Source organism: Pantherophis guttatus, chromosome 1, assembly GCF_059756535.1.
Source record: "Pantherophis guttatus breed Tessera chromosome 1, ASM5975653v1, whole genome shotgun sequence".
Lineage (NCBI taxonomy): Eukaryota > Metazoa > Chordata > Lepidosauria > Squamata > Colubridae > Pantherophis > Pantherophis guttatus.
Genome location: NC_142063.1, coordinates 177764235 through 177788748, shown reverse-complemented (window position 1 = coordinate 177788748; position 24514 = coordinate 177764235). Strand labels below are relative to the sequence as shown.

General features: G+C 41.8%; 1 protein-coding gene across 1 annotated transcript in view; it reads left to right on the top strand.

The window, feature by feature from the left end:
- The window catches only part of ABCA12 (ATP binding cassette subfamily A member 12), a 344530-nt gene that overhangs the window by 212023 nt on the left and 107993 nt on the right, over positions 1-24514 (top strand). The window contains exons 30-33 of the mRNA XM_034433493.3: positions 3412-3630; positions 6468-6664; positions 7331-7491; positions 15868-16104. Of these exons, the coding sequence (XP_034289384.2) occupies positions 3412-3630; positions 6468-6664; positions 7331-7491; positions 15868-16104 (814 nt within the window). The remainder of the gene's footprint in view (positions 1-3411; positions 3631-6467; positions 6665-7330; positions 7492-15867; positions 16105-24514) is intronic.

The window sequence follows — 24514 nt, the reverse complement described above, 5'->3', positions numbered from 1 at the left end:
ATGGAGAATTGACAGAATTTATTGAAATACAAAAAGGAATGAGACAAGGTTGCCCACTGTCACCACTGTTGTTTGTGTAAAACACTAGAAGTACTAAATAGAAATATTAGAGAAGAAAAAGAAATAAAAGGAATGAAAATTCAAAACCAAGAATATAAATTGCAAGCATTTGTGGATGACCTGGTGTTTATTTTGGAAGATCCACTTGAATCAATAAATAAACTGATAGATAAAATAAGAGAATTTGGTAAGGTGGCAGGCCTGAAAATAAATAAAGATAAAACCAAGATTTTGACAAAAAATATGTTAAAAAAACAAAAAGAAGAGTTGACGGAAGTATCAAGGATGCAGGTTGAGACTCCTAGGCTTATGGTCATGGGGGATTTCAACCTGCCGTCCATGGGTGAGGCGTCTGAGGTGACTCGGGAGTTCATGGCTTCCATGACAGCCATGGACCTGACCCAGTTAATTCATGGCCCTACCCACATGGGGGGAAACACACTGGATCTGGTTTTTGTCTCTGGACAGTGGTTGAGTGATCTCGAGATAGGGGATATTGTTACCGAGCCCTTGTCATGGTCAGATCACTCTCTCCTTCGTCTTGACCTTCGAACCGCTGCACCCCGCCCCAGGGAGGCGGAGCCGGTAAGATGGTTCCGCCCCAGGCGCCTGATGGTGCTTGGGCCATTTCCTGAGGATCTGGCACATGCCTCGGCTGGAGACCTAGTGGCCGCCTGGGATAGGGTGGCCGCTGGAGCTCTGGATCGGGTCGTGCCTTTGCAGCCTCTGACCTGGCGCCAATCTCATTTGGCTCCTTGGTTCACTGAGGAGCTGAGGGAGTTGAAGAGCCGGAAAAGTCGCCTAGAGAGTAGTTGGAGGGCCAGTCTTTCAGAATCGGACCAGACACTGGTAAGATCTCATATTAGGAATTACCTAGTGGCGATAAAAGCAGCGAAATGTAGCTATCATCAGATAACCGCCCGGCCGCCCTGTTTAGGGTGACCCGCTCCCTGCTCCACCAGGAAGCGCGGGAGGACCCCTTGGAGGGTAGAGCCGAGGATTTTGTTCAGTATCTGTATGACAAAATCACTCAGATTCGGGAAGATTTGGACTGTGACTGGGTAGTCTCAGGGGGAGGGACTGGGGCAGGTCTTGAGAATGTTATCTGGGATGAGTTTGATCCTGTGACCCCTGAGGACGTGGACAGGATACTGGGTAGACTGAACGCGACCACTTGTTTATTGGACCCGTGCCCCTCCTGGTTAGTGCTGGCTTCCTGGGAGGTGACATGAGGCTGGCTCCAGGGGATTATAAATGCTTCATTGGGTGAGGGTGACTTCCCCGCCGCCTTGAAAGAGGCAGTGGTGAGGCCTCTCCTCAAGAAGCTTTCCCTGGACCCAGCAGTGTTGGCTAATTATCGTCCGGTCTCCAACCTTCGTTTTGTGGCGAAGGTTGTTGAGAGTGTGGTTGCGCGACAGCTCCCCCAGTACCTGGATGAAACGACACATCTGGATCCATTCCAGTCAGGCTTCAGGCCTGGTTACAGCACGGAAACGGCATTGGTCGCGTTGGTCGATGATCTCTGGAGGGCTCGGGACAGGGGTTGCTCCTCTGTCCTGGTCCTATTAGATCTCTCAGCTGCTTTTGATACCATCAACCATGGTATCATGCTGCACCGGTTGGAAGAGTTAGGGGTGGGAGGCACTGTACCACGGTGGTTCTCCTCCTTTCTCTCTGACCGGTTGCAGTCTGTGTTGGCAGGGGGGCAGAGCTCGACCCCGAGGCCCCTCATATGTGGGGTGCCACAAGGGTCGGTCCTCTCGCCCCTTTTGTTCAACATTTATGTAAAGCCGCTGGGCGAGATCATCCGTGGTTTCGGGGTCAAGTACCATCAGTACGCTGATGATACTCAGTTGTACATCTCCACCCCAGACCACCCCAACGATGCCCTTGAAGTGATGTCCCGGTGTCTGGAGGCCGTGCGGATCTGGATGGGGAGGAACAGGCTCAGGCTCAACCCATCCAAGACCAAGTGGCTGTGGTTTCCGACATCCTGATATAGTCAGTTGACGCCATCGCTGACTATTGGGGGTGAATCGCTGGCCCCCACGGAGAGGGCTCGCAACTTGGGCGTCCTCCTGGATTCACGGCTGTCTTTAGAAGAGCACTTGACGGCCGTGACCGGGAGGATTTTTCATCAGGTTTGCCTGATTCGCCAGTTGCGTCCCTTTCTGGATTGGGACTCCCTACACACAGTCACTCATGCCCTTGTCACCTCCCGCCTGGACTATTGTAATGCTCTCTACATGGGCCTCCCCTTGAGGAGCACCCGGAGGCTCCAACTCGCGCAGAGTGCGGCCGCGCGGGTGGTTATGGGAGCAACATGGCGCTCCCGTGTGACACCTCTCCTGCGCAAGCTGCACTGGCTCCCAGTGGTCTTCCGTGTGCGCTTCAAGGTTTTGGTTACCACCTTTAGAGCGCTCCATTGCTTAGGACCTGGTTATTTATGGGACCGCCTACTACCACAAACAGCCTCCCACCGGCCAGTATGCTCTCATAGAGAGGGGCTCCTCTGGGTGCCGTCAGCCAAGCAGTGTCAACTGGCAGCCCCCAGGGGGAGGGCCTTCTCTGTGGGGGCACCCACTATCTGGAACGAGCTCCCCCTGGAGATACGGAGGATCCCGGATCTGCGCACTTTCCGCCGTGCTCTTAAGACCCTCTTATTCCAGCAAGCCAGCCTGGCCTAATTTTTCTCCCCTTTCGTTTAAATCTTTTAAATTTTTTAAACTGAAATTTTAATTTGTTTTAAATTATTGGGATTTTAATTGTCATGGGCTAAATTATTTAATTTGGTTTTAAATTGTTTCTAACTTTTGTTTTTCTGTATTTTATCCTGTGCCTGTTCACCGCCCTGAGTCCTTCGGGAGTAGGGCAGTATACAAATTTAATAAAACATAAAACAAAACAAACACACTGTTCACCAAAGTCTGCTCCAGCTCAAAGCTTAGATGGTCATCTTAGGTTGTCTCTTAAGCTGTCTCTTCTCCTCATTGTGGCTGAGAGGGAAAGTAAGCCCCTGGTCAGGCAGGAGAGCTGCAACTTTCTGAGACCTCGCAGGGCATCCCTCTTTGCTTCACCGCCCCTCCAAGGCAGCTTTGGCTCCTTTCTGAGCCCACCAATGGAGAGAACTCAGCACGGAGATGCGGAGAGCCACTTTCTCTGTCTGATCTCGCCGTGACGTCAACCGGAAGTCAGCAGTGAGTGATTTGTGATTACAAAGAGTTAATGGGAATCTCAGCTTTACCCTCATCCAACTTAGAATTAGTCTTCTTTTTCCCCTTCAGTTTTAATACTAACTTCTATTGAATAAAATGTTGATAATTTTTCTCAACTTTTCTTACCCCCATATAGATCTATACTGACAGGTTTGTTTCCTGCTTCATCTGGCACTATATTTGTTTATGGCAAAGATATCAGAACTGACCAAGATTTCATCAGGAAAAATATGGGAATTTGCATGCAGCACAATGTGTTATTTGATTACCTCACCACAAAGGAGCACCTGCTTTTGTATGGCTATATCAAGGTGCCTCACTGGAGCAAAGAAGAGTTACAGGAAGAAATAGACAGGTATGTCATAGTATTTTTAACAGCATAAAAGAGTCTTCCTTTTATGTTTGTTAGATATTTCTCCTTTTCTTTTTGCAAAAATTATGTAATAGTGCAATTATTTAGTAGCATTAACATCACTCTCATGTGGAAAATAAATTTGGGGAGAATGCTTATATACATAAATACCAGTGGTGCTATTCAGCCAATTCCATCCGGTTTGGGTGAACTGGTAGCGGCGGCAGCGGGAGGCCCACCCGCCTGGACATAATCACGTCCCATTTTTGACACTGCGCATGCGCAGAAGGTCCTGCGCATGTGTGGAGGTGGTGCGGGCGAGCGAAATGAGCATGAGAGCATTCCCATTTGTGAACCAGCAGCAAAGGTAAGTGAATACCCCCCTTGATACATCCATACAGTACATACGTACGTACGTACGTACATATGTATGTACATACATACCTGTCATGGCAAGCCTTTTTGGGATAAGTAGTATGAAAAACATACTAGTGCTTATCCCAAAAGGGCCTAGCATGACAGGCATTGTATGTATGTATGTATGTATGTATGTATGTATGTATGTATGTATGTATGTATATAAATATTTCCCCCAAATTCAGTCCTCAGTTATATTTATTTATTTAGATGAAGGAATAGTGGATGTGTTGAAAGGAAGCAAAGACTTATTATATAAGACTTCTTATTTTTTAAGAATCCATAAAGAAAAGAAACCAAAGGCATACGAATAAAATAAAATAAAAGTAAATCTAGTCTACACTAGCCCCATTCACTATGCAATATCTCTCCACAGTTTTCATTTTTGCAAACCATTCTTATTTTTACTATCTCCAGGCACAACTTCATACTGTAAGGACTTGTTCTCCTCTCTCCTCAAGAAAGCAGAACTCTTGAAATAGGCATTATTTGAAAAAGAAACTTTTATTGAGAGAAAGTGATAGCAAGAAAAGCAAGACAGGATCTGAAGTTTCCACTCAGAACCGTTAGATTAAATGTTGCAGAAAACCCCTCCCCTATGTCCAGTCTGATGTGAGCCAGTCCACAGGTGCAAAGCTGTTGTGAGCTCAAGCTGAGAAGGTGATAAGAAGCTGCTCTCAGGCGCCACTTTGCCCATTCCTTCAGAGCTGAGACAAAACACATGGTCCCAGGCAGTTCCCTCCCCCTCCTTTTCCCAAGCAGGTACATCAAAGACGAAAAGAAACAGGAAAGAGGTTGTAAATGAGCATCCAGGGGCCCCTCCCTGCCAGAATGACAGCCTCCCGAAGGGGCTCTTAGGGATCTGACACATACATTCCTTTTTTATCTTTTAATCTAATCTTTCTGTTTTTAAGGACTCATCAATTCTATTGTCTCACAACTTTCTCACAAGTATCACATTCTTTGTTTCCTTTCAACATATTCACTATTCCTTCATATATTTGTTTTGCTGTTCAGATCTCATTCAGTCTTTCTGTATGACCAAAATCAACATATACCTTCTGTACAGGTATGTTCTTTTTTTCTTTCAAATCCCATTTATTTGTTTACTTTTTCTACATATTATACAATATCTTTTTCTTATTTTATTTATTTATTTATTTATTTATTTATTTATTTATTTATTTATTTATTTATTTATTTATTTATTTATTTATTTATTCAACTTGTATGCCACCTTTCTCCAAAGACTCAAGGCGGCTTACAATGCATTTAATTATCTTCATTTCTTGCTGCCCATTTGTCTAACCCAGCCTTAACAAATTCTGGTCTTCAGTCTCAGAATTTCCTCATTAGCATGGCCATTGCTGATAATCCAAGAGGTCCATACATCTGAAAGTTCCCAAGGCATGGAAATTCTTCAAGATTGCTTTCATATTTTTTTCTATTTTTCACTCTGCAGATTTGATAAGCAATGCCTTCACCTCCATATTCAAGTCAATAATTAATATAGGAAAGTGATTGTGAATGTTTGCAACCCCCCTTTATCTTTATTCACCTACAATCACATATCATATTCTAAGAAGTGACAACAGAAGTAGAACAGCCTTTTTTAAAAACAAGGAATATAATTTCAAGCCACTAAAATTCTTGCTCTGTTGACCAAGATCTAGCTTATTGTTAGTTGGGAAACACTTGATGGAAGCTTTACAATGTTCTTATATCATGATGAGTTTGTTAGCATTTGTCCACTGCACAGGTGGGCATTGAAGTCCTTTATTGCTGCCAATTTTTAGTAATGTGTCTTAATGAAATACTTGATAGTACTTGGCTGATTCTCACTCAAAACCAGCAGGGTGATATTTTCCACTTCCATGCATAATATTTTCCACTTCTTCTGTGATTAGGAAGTTTTATGCTGAAATTAAGATTTAAAAAAGGTTGTACTAAACAAAGGAAAGTGCTTGTAGTTTAAGTTTTATTTCAGGAGCTCTGTTTTGCTTTAAAACTGCTTATTTCTCCATGTTATGCTACTCTGTTATGACTGAATCATGTGGTGCCTCATGCAAGCCCCCCCCCTCTTATTTTAAAGAATTATAGAATATTCAGGATGGAAAAAATATTGAAAATCCTCTAGTTCAACCTCCTGCACAGTCATACAGCATCCTGACAAGTGGCTTTCCAACTTTTGTTCAAACATCTCCAGGGAAGGAGAGTTAAAATCCCACTGTGAACAAGTAAACTATGAATGTAATACCTTCGTTGAATCACTGAACTCTACTATTTCCTGGTGTGCTACCAAAATCCATGTCCTTGTAATTTAAACTAATTGTTTCTTTTTCTAATTTTTTTAAACTAAAAATTTATCATTCTTTTTTCTATTTATTTACAAAATAATGTTCTTTCCGGGTGCTGTTTTGAAGGATTTTGAAGGAAACTGGATTATACAACCATCGTCATAAATTGACAGGCTCTTTATCAGGAGGGATGAAGAGGAAGCTATCTATTTCAATTGCTCTACTGGGAGGTTCAAAAGTTGTAATTTTGGACGAACCAACCACTGGAGTTGATCCCTGTTCTAGGAGAGGCATTTGGGAAATCATATCAAAGAACAGAAAAGGTAATATGGGCAGGTATATTGTTATTCTAGCTTTTCAGAGCAACAACAACTATTACTGTAATATTAACAGAATAACAGATTAAGCATGAATGACTATTACAAATATAATCACAATTATGGAACCACAAACATACATTTAAGAGAAGCTTTCAAACTTTAAGCTTTCTCTTCGATACGAAGAGAGATCTGTGGAGCTGCCCTCCTGCAGAAGGGCAGTCGGAAAAGCCAAGAGCACCTACCGCCATAGATGGAGAACCAGCAGCTCATGGCTCTCAATGACTATAAGATTGGATGGCAGTTGAAGCTGATAAATAGACTTGTAGATATATGGTAAAATGTGTGGAGATCTCAAAATGGGATTTCTGATAAACGATCTCCAGCATTACTAAGAAAAGAAAGAAAATTGGATTAAACAGCTTTTGTTATATGGTGAGTGGCTCTTTTCCATGAGAGAAGAAAGAAAACTGCCAGTGGTTATTTCATTCCTCCCATTGGTTTGAAGGAGAGGTACAATCCTTTTCTGGCCTCTGCACCCAATGAGCTCTTGAGTCTGAGCTGATTCTGATTCTGAGCTGACCTGATTCATTTTTCACTTGGCAATTTTTCTGCTGCCACAAGAATCTGTATGGAAATTGTAGTGTAATTGCCTCTTTTATATGTTTTCAGGCAGAACCATCATCCTTTCTACACATCACTTGGATGAAGCAGAGGTCTTAAGTGACAGGATTGCATTCTTGGAACATGGAGGTCTCAAATGCTGTGGGTCCCCATTCTACCTCAAGGAAACTTATGGTAGTGGATACCACCTGACACTTACTAAAGAAAAGGTTTGGAGCAGTAAATTACTCTCAAGATTTAATAAAGTAGGAAATTCTAATAGTAATCTCAAAACAAAAGTAACTGCTGGTGAAAAAAGTATCTTAATGAAAATGATACTGAAAATGGCTTTAATCAATTTATAGGTTTTAATGACAGACATGATAAAATCTGGAGACAGAGAGTATAATCATTGCTTTTCATGATATTCTGTAAATTTTTGAACAAATATTCCAGTATTGAGGAGCATGTAGAATGTTCTGACATTCTCCTAGCCATCAGTAGATATTGATTTAATAATTTAAGACAGGACTGAATTTGGCTAATATTATTTTAAATACAAGACTATAGATATAGTAAAGTAATGATAAATATTGTCAGTTGATGACAATTTAATTACTTATTTTAATTACTTCTATTATTTCAAAAGTTGTTATTGGTCTTTTCAAAATTTGCTTGTAATTTCCAGATAGTTTAGGAAGATTTTTAAGCATTATATACTCCTCCATAGTATCGAAAGAGATTTCTTGTTCTTTGTATAAATTGGTGTAATAATTCCAAAAAAGTTTTGAATGTTTTTATTATTCATGTCAATTATACTCCCTCTTGAAGCTTGGTTATCATCTTCTTTTCTGTCTGTTTTCTTAGTTTGTATGCCAACCACCTCCCTGGTTATTTGCCTGTTCAAAAAAGTGTTGTTTCATATATTTAGGTTTCTTTTCAATATTTGAAACAGTCAACAAAGATATTTGTTGTTGCAATAATTTTAGTTGATTAAGTATGTTACAATCTTCTCGTGAATTCTGGAGTTCCCTTTCCTTCCGTTTAATTTCTTGTAACACATATTGGATTTTTTTCATCAATCTTCCTCTTAATTGCTGTATTGTATTGTATAAAATGGAGGGAAGTAAGCAGCGGGGTACCACAAGGTTCCGTCTTAGGCCCACTACTCTTCAATATCTTCATAAATGACTTAGATGAGGGTATAGAAGGGGAACTTACCAAATTTGCAGATGATACTAAGCTGGCAGGAATAGCTAACACCCTAGAAAATAGGCTCAAGATCCAGATGGATCTTGACAGACTTGAACACTGGGCCTATCTAACAAAATGAAATTCAATGTAGAGAAAAGTAAAGTCCTATACTTAGGCAAGAAAAACCAAAAGTACACATATAGACTGGGTGAAACCAGCTTAATAGCAGTAACTGTGAGAGGGATCTTGGAGTCTTACTGGACAACCAGGTAAATATGAGCCAGCAGTGTGCAGCGGCAGCCAAAAAAGCCAATGCAACCTAAATTGCATTACCAGAGGGATACAATCAAGAGCAAATGAGGTACTAATACCATTCGATAAAGCCTTAGTAAGACCACACCTGGTGTTAAGTATTGAATAGACGGGCACAGGGACAAATCAGGAGCCAGTAGCTAGAGCGGGAAAATTAAGTGTGCATCAGTGGCTGAAGCTGTGGACGGCTCCAGTTTAAAAAGGGCTGCCACGGCTCGCATTGCCATTGCTGTACAGGAGCTGAATAAAGCTGTTGAACTGCCGAACGTGTCCTGTATCCTCTGTCTGCGTCCACTATTCAACACGGGCGACGAAGGTGGGATACACAAAAGGACAATAGGACTAGGCTGCACAGATCCTCCACGTGGCAATCAACAGCCATCGAAACTACAACCGACCAAGACAAGATGTCTTCAATAATTCCACCCACGCCATTTAACCCGGCAGGAGAAGACTGGGAGTCCTATATGGAACGTTCCTGGAAGCCAGGAACCTTTTGAGTCTCTCCGAGCAAAGGAAAAGAGCATTGTTCCTCATGCACTGCGGGGTTGCCATTTTTAAAATGGCAAAAGCCCTAGCATCCCTGGCAGAATTGAGAACTATGACCTGGCTGGTACTACAAGGAATCCTGAGGGCACACTATGCTCCCCAAGCCTCATCCTTCATGAAACAACACGAATTCTACAGGAGAGACCAAAAGGAGGGAGAGTCCATTAGCGAGTTTGTTGTGACCCTGTGCGAGACAGCCACCGCCTGCGAATTTTCCAACCTGAATGAAGCAATGAGAGACCAGTTGGTATTGGGACTGAGAGACCTCACCCTACAAAGCCGATTGCTTGCAAAGCCAAGAATAACCTTCCAAGAAGCCATGGAGGAAGCGACTTTGACCGAAGCATCACAAAAGTTCACAGCCGCGATGAAAAAGATGAATAAGAGGCCGCAAGCAAAGGAAGAGTCCTCAGTCCACTATGAGGATGTGGAGACCGAATCCAAGGACGGAGACAAAGACGAAGTACAGCATCTCCGTTCGGAACGGAAAGGGAGACACCAAGAAAAAGGAAAAAAGGAATTTTGGTGTGCTGGATATGACAGAAACCACCCATGTGGTTTCCGAGTGCAGATTCCGAGATGTGATCTGCCAGTGCTGCAACCAGAAAGGACACATTGCAAGAGCCTGCAGAGCATCACAACCAGTTTCCTGCAGAACCAGACAATCCAGCCCTCCATCATGAGCCAGAAACTTCCAAACAAGCAACAGGAAACAACCGCTTGGAAGAAACCACTGAAATGAGGACCACAGTTCAGAGAGAGGTGAAACCCACCAGACCATAATAGTCGAGCGCAGGAAAAGCAAAAAAGATGGCAGCAACCGTTTACATCGAAGGGAGACTATGCAAGATGGAGGTCGACTCAGGATCCTACCTTTCCATGGTCTCCTGGACAACCATCAAACAACTAATACCCAGAATCACAGCCAGCGCACTCAAGCCGCAGAGACTCACGCTTAAGGACTACCAAGGAAACCGAATTCCAATAATGGGAATCAGTTATTTCAATATAGAGTTCAAAGACTTCAGAGGACAACAACCCTTAACCATAGTAGACTGGGACAGGCCTAGCCTACTGGGGCTGGAATGGTTCGAGTCTCTGGGGCTGGCAATGACGGGGATCAACCAAGTCGAAGACAACAGCTGGGAAGAAGAACTCCTAAGGGATTTTGCAGACGTCTTTGACGGGAAGCTAGGCAAGTACACGGGGACCCCCATCTCATTTAACCTAGATCCCCAAGTCACCCCTTTCTGAATAAAGCCTAGAAGGGTTTCTTTTGCTCTACGGCTCAAGATTGATGAGCAACTGGATAAACTTGTTGTCCAAAGGATTCTAGAGCTGACAGACCATGCCAAGTGGGAGACACACAAAGCCAGATAGGTCATTGCGTTTGTGTGGTGACTATAAAAGTACCCTGAATAAGGCTTTACAGCAAAGCGCATATCCCGTGCCAGTCGTGCAACATCTGTTGCATTCCCTGGGTAGTGGGAAAATATCACAAAACTCAATTTGGCTCAGGTGTACCAACAGCTGCCAGTTGATGATGCCACCGCAGAAGCCCAAACGATAGTTACACATAGGGGAGCATTCAAATGCAGGCGATTACAGTTTGGGGTAAGCATGGCCCCAGGACTGTTCCAGAGCCTCATGGAGCACTGGGAATTGAAGAAGTGGTACCCTATTTTGATGATGTCCTAATATCAGCCATTAGCCAGGAACAACTGCAGAAACGACTAAGGGCAGTATTGACCCGATTCCAAGAAGTGAGGTTGAAAGTAAAAAGGGACAAATGCCAGTTAGCAGTGGAAAAGGTTGGATTTTTGGGATACCTGATTGATGATTCCGGAATACAACCCACCATGGGCAAGCTAAAAGCAATTCGAGAAGCCCCAACCCCAACCAATAGAACAGAACTGCAGGCATTCCTGGGGTTACTAAATTTCTACAACATTTTCCTGCCGCAGAAAGCCACGATTGCTGAACCTTTACACCGTCTACTGGACAAAAAGACAGACTGGACATGGGGAATAAGGAAGCGAATGCCTTCGAACAAATAAAAAGACTGCTAACATCAGACAGCATCCTAGTACAGTATAGTGAAACATTACCACTGAGACTGACCTGTGACACATCGCTGTTTGGAATAGGGGCAAACTTAAACCATTGCATGCCCAATGGAAGAGAAGCCCCCATTGCTTTCTACTCTTGGACCCTGTCAAAACTGGAAAGAAACTACAGTCAGCTCGACAAAGAAGCACTAGCTGCCATGGCTGGAATCAAAAGATTCCATGAATACCTCTACAGGAGGAAGTTTCAGCTGATAACAGACCATAAGCCACTCCTCAGAATCATCATGGGAGATAGACCTACACCCCACGTGTTATCTCTATGAATGCTGAGATGGACAGAATTCCTCGCTGCTTATAATTACCAGCTGCTATACAGACTGGGAAAGATAATTGACCACACAGATGCCCTCAGCAGATGCCCGCTGCCGGAACCGGTGGAAGACCCAGCGCCATCCACAATCACGTTGCTGATAGAGACTCTCACAAACACACAGATCACAGGCGCAGACATCGTAAGAACAACAGGAAAAGACAGGACCTTGGTGCGGGTTTTGAATTGGGTATGGAAAGGGTGGGCAGAGATGGGAGTGGACGAGGAATTCAAACCGTTCAAGACACGACAGACTGAACTATCGGGACTGAGAGGGTGTTTGTTGTGGGGGGAATAGAGTAATCATTCCAAAAATATTAAGAAATGATATTCTGGAAAAGTTACACGAGGGACACCCAGGGATAGTTAAAATGAAGGAGTTAGCAAGAAGTTATGTCTGGTGGCCAGGAATGGATTTGGAAATAGAGAAATGGGTAGCGACATGCACACCCTGCCAAGAATCTTGCCCAACAGCCACACACGATTGGGAAAGCTCTAAGACACCATGGTCCCGCATACCCATTGATTTTGCGGGATCCTGCCAGGGAAACACATTTTTAATCACTGTCGATGCATACTCTAAATGACTAGAAGTAAATCTCATGCTGTCGATGACAACTGAAGCAGTTATCCGAGTCCTACGGAGACTGTTCGCAACACATGGGTTGTCCGACTTGGTAGTCTCCAATAATGGGCCACAATTTACCGCTAATCAATTTGAAATGTTCCTAGCTAGCCAGGGGATTAGACATGCACTATCCGCGCTGGGGAAGCCATCCACTAATGGACAAACAGAACGAATGGTGAAAATGACGAAGGAAACACTAGCTAGATTGGGCCCAGGGGCCATCCAGACAAAAATAGACAAATTATTAAGCATACAACACATAACTCCCAGTGCAACCATGCACAGATGTCCCACAGAACTATTGATGGGAAGGAAGCTGAGATCCAATTTAGACAGCCTACACCCCCAATACAACACAGAAAACCTAGTAGACTCCACTAGTAAACATAAACAATTCCAAGTGGGGGATAAGGTGTATGCAAAGAATTTCAGCAGAAACCCCCTATGGGTTCTGGCAAAAATAATCCAAATCACAGGCCCATTATCATACAGAATAGAAACAGAGGACGGGTGAGGGTGGAAAAGACACAGACCAACTCAGAGGTTGAATAGTTAGAAAGGAACATGAGACACAAGAGGAAACCCAGGATCGAGAGAGGAAACACCACACAGAAACCATAGAAATAGACCAGGCCCTACACAACACACAACCAAATCCACAACAAAAACACTCAAACCCGAATAGTCGGCAGGCACTTATCTGACATCCAACAATGAGTTCCCAAAGTCAGAAACAGTCCACCAGTCCAGCAGGGGAGTGAAGAAATAAATATCCAAAAAGATAGGCCCATGCCATTTGCCAAGTTCGAGAGAGTTCCAGGAGTGTCCCTGGGAGAGACACAAAACTCAACCTCTCGCTGCTGCCATTTCATTGCTGTTTCACTGCTGCTCACCTCTGCCTACCTGCCAGGCTTGGTCACTGGACTGCCTCTCTGCCTCTCAGCTGTGTCGCCTCTTTGCCTCTCAGCTGGGCTGCTCTTCATCTCTCAGCTGAGCCACCTCTCCGCTGGCCTCTCAGTTGGGCTTCTGGGTTGCCTCTTAATTGGGCCATTGGGCCACCTTGTTAAAAGGATTTTAAAAATGTAAAAAATTCTACAAGTTTATTTTCAAAATTCCCAAAATTTATAATATTTTTTTAAAAAAGAAAATTTAAGCTGAAGTTTCTATTCTTAAAAGTTAGTCTTCTAGAATAACAGAGTAAGAGACCTGAAGAGACTTATACCATTCTGGACAAACAGCTGTCCAATCTCCTCTCAGAAACCTCCAGTGATAGGCCACCCACAACTTCTGAAGTCAAGTTGTTCCTCTGTCAGGAAATTTTACTTTTATTCTAGGAGTTCTAAGTTATCCTTTTGTTCCCTCCTGTGGTTAATATTGATGTTGCCCTCTTGATATAGTTTGTAAATCCACACATGTACTGAAAATGACAGATAAAATTTGGAAAGTAAAACAGAATATCAGCTGAAAAAGAAAAAATAGTATGTCGGCTGACAGTAAAAAATGAAATGTCGGCTTGTTAGTATAAAAAAGATTATATATATAATCTTTTTATAATATATACATATATATAATAAAAATATTATAAAAACATAATACAAAGGTAGTCCACAAAATATTTAAAAGTATTTAAAAATTTAAAAACATTGTAAAAAATGTTGCTCTCTCTGACTATTTGTAATCCACAAATAAAGGTAGAATGATAATGGCAACTCAAGGCAATAAAAGCTTACCATCCAAACAATAAAAATTTGCGATCCGGCAGTAAAACTTTACAATAGTTGTAAACAATTTTTAAAAATTGTTCAGTTTTCAGTTTTCTCTGGATCATTCAATAAACATACATACATACATACATATGTACATACATACATATATCATATTCAATTCATTCATGATTATGTAGTTAGTAAAGACCAGGGTGAAACGTCTTGGTTCGGACCAGATCAGCCGATCCGGTAGTGAGGGCGACGGGTGGTTCCCCCCCATGCTGTTCTACTTACTCCATGCCTCCTTTTGGTGTGCACTGCGCATGCGCGCACCTTGCATTTGGTGCATGGGGTGCACTGCGCATATGCCACGCAGTGCGCATGCACAGCCAGCGAACCGGTAATAAACCGGTTCAGATTTCAGCACTGGTAAAGATTGTAATCCTTTTAAGTCCTTATGCAGAGAGAGAGAGAAAAAAACACCCTTGCAAACACAACTGCACTTAATTCATTAGACAGAGGGGGGAAAAGATCACTCATGCAAACAGTACCTAACAATACCTAATTCATTTTGCAATTATGTCTATATAAGTATGTTCTGTTAATGGTAAAATGGCAGTACATATTGAAGAAAAACGGTTCACTTTATATAAAGAATATTTTCTCAATGGGATGCTGTGCTGTGTTTTGTCATAGTAGAACAAAGGAAAATGCAGACAGACCACGCACACAGCAGAACTCACCAGAATAAACATTGTATCCAAAGAAATGTTTGATTTCCAAGATTTCTCTTCTCTCCCAATCCAGTCTTTTCCTCCATTCACTGTTTTTTCTTGTGGTTGCAGGATTTTTTAAAGGCTTTTAATTAGATTATTCAGGAGAGCGGTGCTTCTGCAAAGTCTGCTGTCTCTGGCTGTTCTCTGTTCACTTCAGCTCTGTGGATGGGAATTTAAATATTCACCGAAGTTTTCGCTTTTCCAAATTTTGTGGTGCAATTTAAACTTACCAGAGTATCTTTTAAATATGTATTTAAAAGGAAGTACATATATTCAATGATGGGATTCAAGTAATTTAACAACCGATTCTCTGCCCTAATGATTCCTTCCAACAACCAGTTCACCAAACTGCTCAGAAAGTTAATAACTGGTTCTCCCAAAGTGGTGCGAACTGGCTGAATCCCACCACTGCATATATTTAAATATGTGCATTGTATGGCCTTTTAAAACAGAGAATTAATGGAAAATATTATCAAAATTATTAAATATATCAGATTTGGCATGACCAGGTTTGTACATATTTTGCATATTTTAAAAGAATTTCATTTGATACCTATTTAATTTTGAACTTTGTTGAATACTAATATTTAAAGTCCAATGTTGCCCAAAGCAAACTGCTCAAATCTTTTACCAAGGCTCTTTTTGAAAGGCTCATTATGAGAAAATATCGTTCAAGACTATCTGCTTCTTTGCTGTTATGCTCCATAACCAAATGTCCTCCATAAAGAAGCTCACTTATTTCCCAAAACATTTGAATGTTTTGGGCCAAAGCCTATGCAAATTAGGATATCAAATCTAGAGACTTAAATTGCAAGCCAATTTACTGTTGCCTATATCCACCAACTAGTAGATATTGTTTACTGATGTACTCAGGATACCTGAATATAGTTTTATTCAGTTGTTTCAAACTTAATTTCCTTCTCATATATCATGTTTTATGATATATTGTGAAAATTAAAATTTCGCTGTGTGGTGTTTTATTATCCCCTTATGTTTCCTTAGAGCTCAATTCTGAATGTATCAGAGGAATGCAATACCTCTACTGTGACAGCCACAATACAGGCTCATCTTCCAGAAGCTTATCTCAAAGAAGATATTGGTGGAGAACTTATCTATGTACTTCCTCCATTTAACAATAAAGTTTCTTCATCCTATCAGTCTCTTCTGAGAAACCTGGATAGTAATTTAAGTGATCTCCATATTGGCTGCTACGGAATTTCAGACAGCACTGTAGAAGAAGTAAGCACCTAGCTGTTTTAAACAATCAGATTTGTTAATATTTTATTTAGTTTTATTATTTTATTTTGTTGTGCTGTGCTGTGCTGTGAGCCAGATGTTTAAACTGGATTTGGCATTTTTATCAGGGGTGGGTTCTACTTATCTTTACTACCGGTTCGTAACAGAAGCGTGCATGCAAAAGCTTTTACGCATGTACAAATCATCCATTATGACATCTGGGCGGGTGGTCAGAGCCTCCCGCCGCTTTTACTACCTGTTCGCAAGAACTGGATAGTACTGGGAGCAACCCACCACTGATTTTTATCCATCTATTGAGATCCTCCCCAAGGACCTGGGATAGGCAGATTGTTTTATGGTGTTAAATTATTATCACAGGATGTAAATTGTTCCAAGTAAAGCTGCCCTTTGCAATTGACTGGTGGTGATTTTATGAATGCTGATGATATTCAAGTGATGCTTTAGTTGTTTTGGGACTATACCCTAGGACCGTGATGGCGAACCTATGGCATGCATGCCACAGGTGGCATGCGTAGCCATATTAGTGGGCACGCGAGCTCAGCTGATTTTTGGGCCTTCTGGGTCCACCAGAAGTAGGGAAACAGATTGTTTCCTGCCTCTGGAGGGCCTCGGGGGGGAGGCCCATTTTTCTCTCTCACCTGGCTCCAGAGCCTTTCTAGGAGTCTGGGGAGGGTGAAAATGGCCTTCCCCACCCCCGTGGAGGCCCTTCAGAGGCCAGAAACAGCCCATTTGCCAACTTCTGGTGGGACTGGAAGGCCCGTTTTTTGCTGTCCCCAGCCTCCAGAGCCTCTCTAGGAGTCTGGGAAGGGCAAAAACAGCCTTCCCCACGCCCCCGGAGGTCCTCAGAAGGCTGAAAACAGCCCGTTTGCCAACTTCCAGTCCCACTGGAAGTTGGCAAACGGGTTGTTTCTGGCCTCTGGAGGGCCTCCGGGGGGGGGGAGGCAGTTTTCACCCTCCCCAGACTCCTAGAGAGGGTCTGGAGCAGGGGTGAGTTCTACTTACCTTTACTACTGGTTTGCATTGCGCCTGCACCATTGTGTGCCAGGAGCAGGGGGAGCGGGGGGGTGTTGCACACGCATGTGCGGGGGCAGGGCGCATAGAATTATGGGTGTGGGCAGGTGCACGCACAACTCCCCCACCCCCCTTCCTGGCATGTGATGGCAAAAAGGTTAGCCATCACTGCTCTAGGGCCTAGGGCAGGGGTCTGCAACCTTAAACACTCAAAGAGCCACTTGGGCCTATTTCCCACAGAAAACCAAACACCAGGAGCCACAAAACCTGGGTGGGCATGGCCAACGCAACATCACTCACTCCCACCCAGTCACACGACACCCCCAGCCATGCCTACCCAGGTTTTGTGGTTCCAGGTATTTTCTTTTAAACAGGTCCCTCTCTCTCTCTTTCTCCCTCCCTCTCATCTTTCTCCCTCATCTCTCTTTCTCTTTCTCCCTCTCTCTCTTTCTCATTTTTCTACCTCATCTCTCTCTCTCATCTTTTTCCCTTTCCCTCTTTCTCTCTCTCATCTTTCTTCCTCTCCCTCTCTTTCTCATCCCTCTCCCTCTCTTTGCATCTTCCTCCCGCCCTCCCTCTCATCTCTTTTTCTTTTTCCCCTCTCTCTTTCTCATCTCTCTGTCTCTCATCTCTCTATCTCTCTTTCTCCCTCTCCCTCTCTCCCTCTCTCCCTCTTGTGTGTGTGTGTGTCTGTGTACGTGCGCATGGGTTCCCTCTTGAACCATTTCCAAAAACAGGCAAGGGTTGGGATTTTTTTACCTGATGTTGTTCTTTCTTCTTTGGGTGCTTTTTATCATATGATTTAATTTTAAATCAAGAGTCATTTCAGGTTCCCAGATTAATGAAACTCGTCGTCCCCCTGCTGTGGCTCCTTGTCGGCTGGCTGCCCCTCCCTGCCACTTGCCCTCCCCTCCTCCTCACTCCTCACCTGCCCTGAGAAGAGAAGGGGGATGGAAGGGGGATGGAGACTCGCTGCATATTTCAGGGTGGAAGCGAAGTGCCCCTCTACTTGCCTCTTTTTCTGGCCCTTATTGGGAGACATGCAGTGGTGGGATTCTGCCAGTTCTAGAGGGTTCGGCCGAACCGTTTGTTAAATTGCTGGCTCACCCCGCCCCTTGCCCCGCCCCTCCGCACCACTATTTATTGCCAATAAATAGTGGTGGGCAAGGGGCGGGCGAGCCAGCAATTTAACAAACGGTTCAGTGTTTTTTTGTAATTTTATTGGCCCGCGGAGCTTCAGCATAGGCTAATTAGCCCTTGATTAGATCAGCTCCCGACTCTCAGCTGATTTGCTCTCAGCTGTTTTGCTCAGGGCTCTGCTGCTTGCTGGAGCAGATTTTTTTTTCCCCTAGCTATGCTGAAAAACAAAACTGAAACTAAAGCAGGCTGTTGGCTTTGCTGTTGCTGCAACGTTGGAAAATTAGGCAGGCAGATTTCTTTTCTTTTTCCTCACCAAAAAAGGTAGGTGCAAACAATGGGAAATTTAGGGAAAAAGAGGAGAGTTCAAGATTTTAAAACAGAAAAGAAAAAAAGCTCTATTTAACTAGGGAATTGTAATAATTGAAATACTATTAATTGTATATTGTGTTGAAAGCAGAAATGGTTAAATTGTGGTTTGAAGGAATATATGGGGGAAATTATTTGGTTTATTATTATTGGTAAATATAATTAATTGATTTGTAAGAAATTGGATGGCATGGAAATAATTGGAATATTCATGTTCATATTGATTAATATACAACAAAGGTAGTTATATAACTAATTGATGTATATTAAAATGTTGAATTTATATTAAACAACTGTAATATTACATAATTAACCAATGTGAGGATGGATATAAAAATAGATGACAATGGGAAGGGGTATAATATAGAATAGAAGGGAAAAATTGAATTTGATTAAGATTAGAGATGAGGATAAAGGGTAATATTGGTTTTTTACAAAAATAGATGAGGAATAAATATGGCAAAAAGGAAATATAGAAATTATAAATTTAATTGAAATGACTAAACACTGTTTAAATTTGTGAACCGGCCAAATACTCTGTTCAAAGAAAATACATTGTATGTTTGTATGTGTGTTTCTAATTATTGTTATTTATTCATATTTGTTCTCTTTTATTCTTTAAAGTTTAACAATTCATTCTTTATCTTATTATCTTTATATTTGTTTGGGGTTGGCTTTCTTCCCTTTCATCTTTTCTATTGTACAGCAATCTTTCTCCTCAAACCTACCACCTCTCTCTTTTCTTTCCTTCTTATTTTCTCTTCCTCCCCCTCTTCTCCTCCTCCCTACTTCCTCTTCTTTTCTCCTTCTCCTCCTCTCTTCCTCCCTCTCTTACCCTCACTCCTACTCTAATTTCCCTTCCCTTCCTTCATCCCTCTCTATTGCTGTATCCTTTTATGCATATGGACTACTCAGAGGGCTGAAAAAGTTATTTCTGACTGATCCTCGCACTTTTGACCAGTCCTCAAACTTACGACTGTCCTCACATTTTATGTTTTTGCCCTATCTTGTCACCATGGTGAAGAGAAGCAGTTGTGAAATGAGTGACACGGTTGTTAAGAATGCTACAATGGGCATAAATGATGACCAGTCATAAGTGCGAGGACCAGTCAAAAGTGCGAGAACCTGTCAGAAATCACTTTTTTCAGCCCTCTGGGTAGTCCTTTTGTGCATATGGACTACTCAGAGGGCTGAAAAAGTTATTTTTGACTGGTCCTCGCACTTTTGACCAGTCCTCAAACTTACGACTGTCCTCACATTTTACGTTTTTGCCCTATCTTGTCACCATGGTGAAGAGAAGCAGTTGTGAAATGAGTGACACGGTTGTTAAGAATGCCGCAACGCAACTAATGATTTATTATCTAGGATGAAGAACAGGAAGATCTGTTCAAGAACATTGACAGACCATAGTCCAGTCTGGATGGAATTGGAGTATAGGAAAGGGCCTAGGAGGTCCTGGAGGTTAAATGATAATCTGTTTAGATACGAAGAAAATGTAAAAGAGTGTAAAAAATTTATGAAAGAGTTTTTTGTTATGAATATGCAAAAGGGTACATCTATGAAAATGGTATGGGATGCAAGTAAAGCCTACATGCGAGGAATTTTGATATATTTGAATAATAAACATAGAAAGAAACAGGGGGCAAAAAGAAAAGAATTAGAAGAGGAGATTAATAAACAGGAACAGGCTTTAATAGCCAACCCAACAGATAAGAAAATTAAAGAGGCAATTAATTTACTGAAGGGTCAGTTTAATATGTTAATAGTAGATCAAGTGGCAACCAACTTACAATATGCAAAACATAATACTTTTTGTAATGCCAATAAACCAGGTAGGTGGTTGGCATATTTGCTAAGGAAAAAGCAGAAAGCAAGGACAATAGAGAAAATAAAATACAAGGGTAAGGAGGTTTATGAGCAAGAATTGATTAAAAAAGCCTTTTTAGAGTTTTATTCAAGGCTGTATACTGGTGATAAAATTCAAGATATAGATATAGATAGATATCTGCAAAAAGAGAATATTTGTATAACTTCAAAAGAGCAGAGGGATAGCTTAAATCAATTGATAACTTCCGAGGAAATTATGTTTGCAATTAAGCAGTTGAAAGTGGGTAAAGCTCCTGGAACGGATGGTTTGACAGCTAATTATTATAAAAGTTTACAGGAGGAAATGGTGGAACCACTGAAGGAATTATTCAATAATATACGACAGGGAGGAGAGGTACCTCCAACTTGGAAGACAGCATTTATATCGCTGATCCCAAAAGATGGGCAAGACTATACAGACCCTAAAAACTATAGTTTTAAATATAGACTATAGGATTTTTGCTAAAATTTTAGCAAACAGATTAATGACAGTTATGCAGCAAATGATTCATCATGATCAAACTGGTTTTATAAATGGAAGACAAATGAAAAGTAATGTAAGGCAAATTGTTAACTTATTAGAGTATTTGGGAAGGAACAACCAGGTCCCCGCAGTGCTAGTTTTTCTGGATGCTGAAAAAGCTTTTGACAGATTGAACTGGCAATTCTTATTAAAACTAATAGAAAGGATGCAATTTGGAGAACATTTTATACAATCTATTAAGGCAATATATCAAAAACAAACAGCACAAATAATAATCAATGATGGTTTAACAGATAATTTTAATATAGAAAAAGGAACAAGGCAAGGCTGTCCCTTGTCTCCGTTATTGTTTATTTTGACGCTGGAAATTTTATTAAATAAAATACGTGGGACTGATATAATAAAGGGAATCAGAATTAGACGGCATGAATATAAGTTACAAGCATTTGCGGATGACCTGGTCGTTACCTTAGCCCAACCGGTACAATCAATTACAGCCTTGATGGATATAATCTGCTCATATGGACAAGTATCTGGTTTTAAAATAAATACAGCTAAAACAAAGATAATAGCTAAAAACATGGACAGAAGCCAGAAAGAAGAGATAGAAAGGCTAACAGGATTTGAAATAGTTAAGAAGGTTAAATATTTAGGGGTTTATATTATGACTGCAAATATGAAATTATATCAACATAATTATGAACCGTTACGGCAAAAAATACAGAAAGAGATGGAAAATTGGAAGAAATTGCAACTGTCTTTGCTGGGTAGGATAGCTGCTGTAAAAATGAATATCTTACCAAGATTCTTATTTCTTTTTCAAATGATACCTATACTTAAAAAAGATGAAAATTTGAAGGAATGGCAGAAGGGCATAAACAAGTTTGTGTGGGCAGGGAAGAAACCACGAGTTAATCAAAAGATAATGCAAGACACCCAAGAAAGAAGTGGTCTTAAAATGCCCAATTTAAGACTGTATTATGAAGCTGCTACCCTCTCAGCAATTACAGATTGGATAAATTTAAGGGAGAAAGAGATACTGAATATTGAAGGATATGGTCTGGTCTACGGCTGGCATGCTTACCTATTGTATGACAAGAAAGTAGATAAGACTTTTAAAAGTCATATATTAAGAAATGCTCTACTGCGTGTCTGGAAAAAGTATAAATATAAACTAAAGGATAAGTTACCAATATGGACAGTACCCAGACACGCGATAGAGAATATAAATTTGGAGCAAAAGCAAGATAAGTTTACATATAAGGAACTCCTTTATAAGGAAGGAGTTAGATTACAATTAAAATCTATGGAGCAATTAAGAGAAGAAGGAATTATTAAGACTTGGTTTCAATATGGTCAGCTGCAGGCCAGATGGAGAGAGGATCAAAAAAATTGGTATTATGCAGCAGGATGAGAATTTGATAAAGCAAATAAGAGATAAAGGTCAAATGCATATTAAAAGGTTGTATAATGTATTAGTGGAAATAGATTCGGAAACAGAGCTGGTCAAGGATTGTATGATAAAATGGGCACAAAACATAGGTGAACCAATAATGTTGGATACAATGTGCTGAGCACATTGTAAGCCGCCCTGAGTCTTCGGAGAAGGGCGGCATATAAATCAAATTAAAAAAAAAAAGAAAGATATGGGTTAGAAATGTAAGATTCACACAAGCTCAAAACTTAAGAGAGAACTTTTACAAAATGTTTTATAGATGGCATTTAGACCCAAAAAAACTAGCTTGCATGTATCCAAATTTACAACCCAAGTGTTGGCAATGTGAGTGTGAAGATGCTACATATTTTCATATATGGTGGACATGTAAAAAAATTAAGGCCTTTTGGATTAAAATATGGTGGATTATTCAAAATATTTTAAGGAAAAAAATTAAATTTACACCACAGATTTTTTTGTTGGGAATAGTCACGAATTGTACTGTAATAGAGACTAGGTTGGTTTTGAATTTAATAACAGCTGCCAGGTTACTGGTGGCACAGTACTGGAAGAAGGAAGATCCACCTACCATTGAGGAATGGACATTAAAAGTTGTGCATCTGGCTGAGATGGCAAAAATTTCATCATATCTTAAAGATCATTCAAATAAAAGATACATATCAGAATGGAGAAGATGGATTGACTATATGCAAAAAAAGTACCCGAACAAGAAGATTTATATAGCTTATGAATGAAATATTTTTAAGTAGTTTATGTTTATAGTTTTTGAGCTATAAGGAGTTAAAGACCTAGGGAGAATATGAATGCAATAATTTGTTAGCATATTTTAGCTTTATGTTTGTGAATGCTATACCCTGTGCCTGTTCTGGGAAGTCTAGGGAGGGGGGTTGGGGGGAAGATGGGAGGGGGAAAGGGTGGGGGGGAAATATACAAGAATGCCGCAACGGGCATAAATGTGAGGATGGTCATAAGTGCGAGGACCGGTCAAAAGTGCGAGGACCAGTCAGAAATGACTTTTTTCAGCCCTCTGTAGTCCCTATGCAGATAGCCATGCCCACCGGTCACATGACCAGCTAGCCACGCTCACCCAGTCACATGACCACCAAGCCACACCCCCAACTAAGCCACACCCACAGAACCGGTTGTTAAAAAATTGAATCCCACCACTGGAGACATGCGACTTTTTCCACCCTGAGATACCAACTGGGCTGTCCCAGCCGATGCGCCTTGTCGTAATGGGCTCCAGGAGGAGGAGGAGGATGGAACGCCATCTCCCCCATTGTGCAGTGTGCTAAGTTTAAATGCAAGAGCAGCAAGCAGCCATGGAGGCAGCGAGAGGAATGTAGGGAGACGCGCAACTTTCTCAGCACTGAGACATCGGCTGGGGCATGTCTCCCCATATTCTTCTTGCCGTCTCCATGGCTGCTTACTGCTCTTGCACTTAAACTTAGCGCGCTGTACAATGGGGGAGATGGCATCCCCTCCTCCTCCTCCTGGAGCTCATTACGACGTGGAGCATTGGCTGCAGCCAGGAGGCCCAGTGTCTCGGTGCAGAGCAAAGTCACCTGTCTCCCCCAGTGGGCGAGGTGCGCACAGCACACCTTTTCCCAACAAGGGCCGGAAAAAGAGGCAAGTAGAGGGGTGCTTCGCTCCCGCTCTGGAATACAGAGCGAGTCTCCATCCGCCACAATCACCCTTCTCTTCTCAGGGCAGGTGAGGAGTGAGGGGGAGGGGAGGGGAGGGGCCACCCAGTGGTGGGATCATCCGAGAGGGAGCTGCAGGAGAGGGCCCAAAGAGCCGCATGTTGCCGACCCCCGGCCTAGGGTCTTATTACTCTTGGTACTATCTTTGCTATCTTTTGCCATAGTTGTTCTACTTTTATTTGCAGATCTTTGTATTTTATGGATTTTTTTCAGATATTTCCCTTCTTTTCTACTGGTCTCCAGATTCTACAGCCTTTTTTGTCTTCTTTTTGACAATGGTTAAGGCTGGGGTATTATGTGGCAGGTGCTCATTAGTTTGAATTGTAAAGTCCCAGAGTACTTTAGCTTTTTCATTCAGGTAGTCCT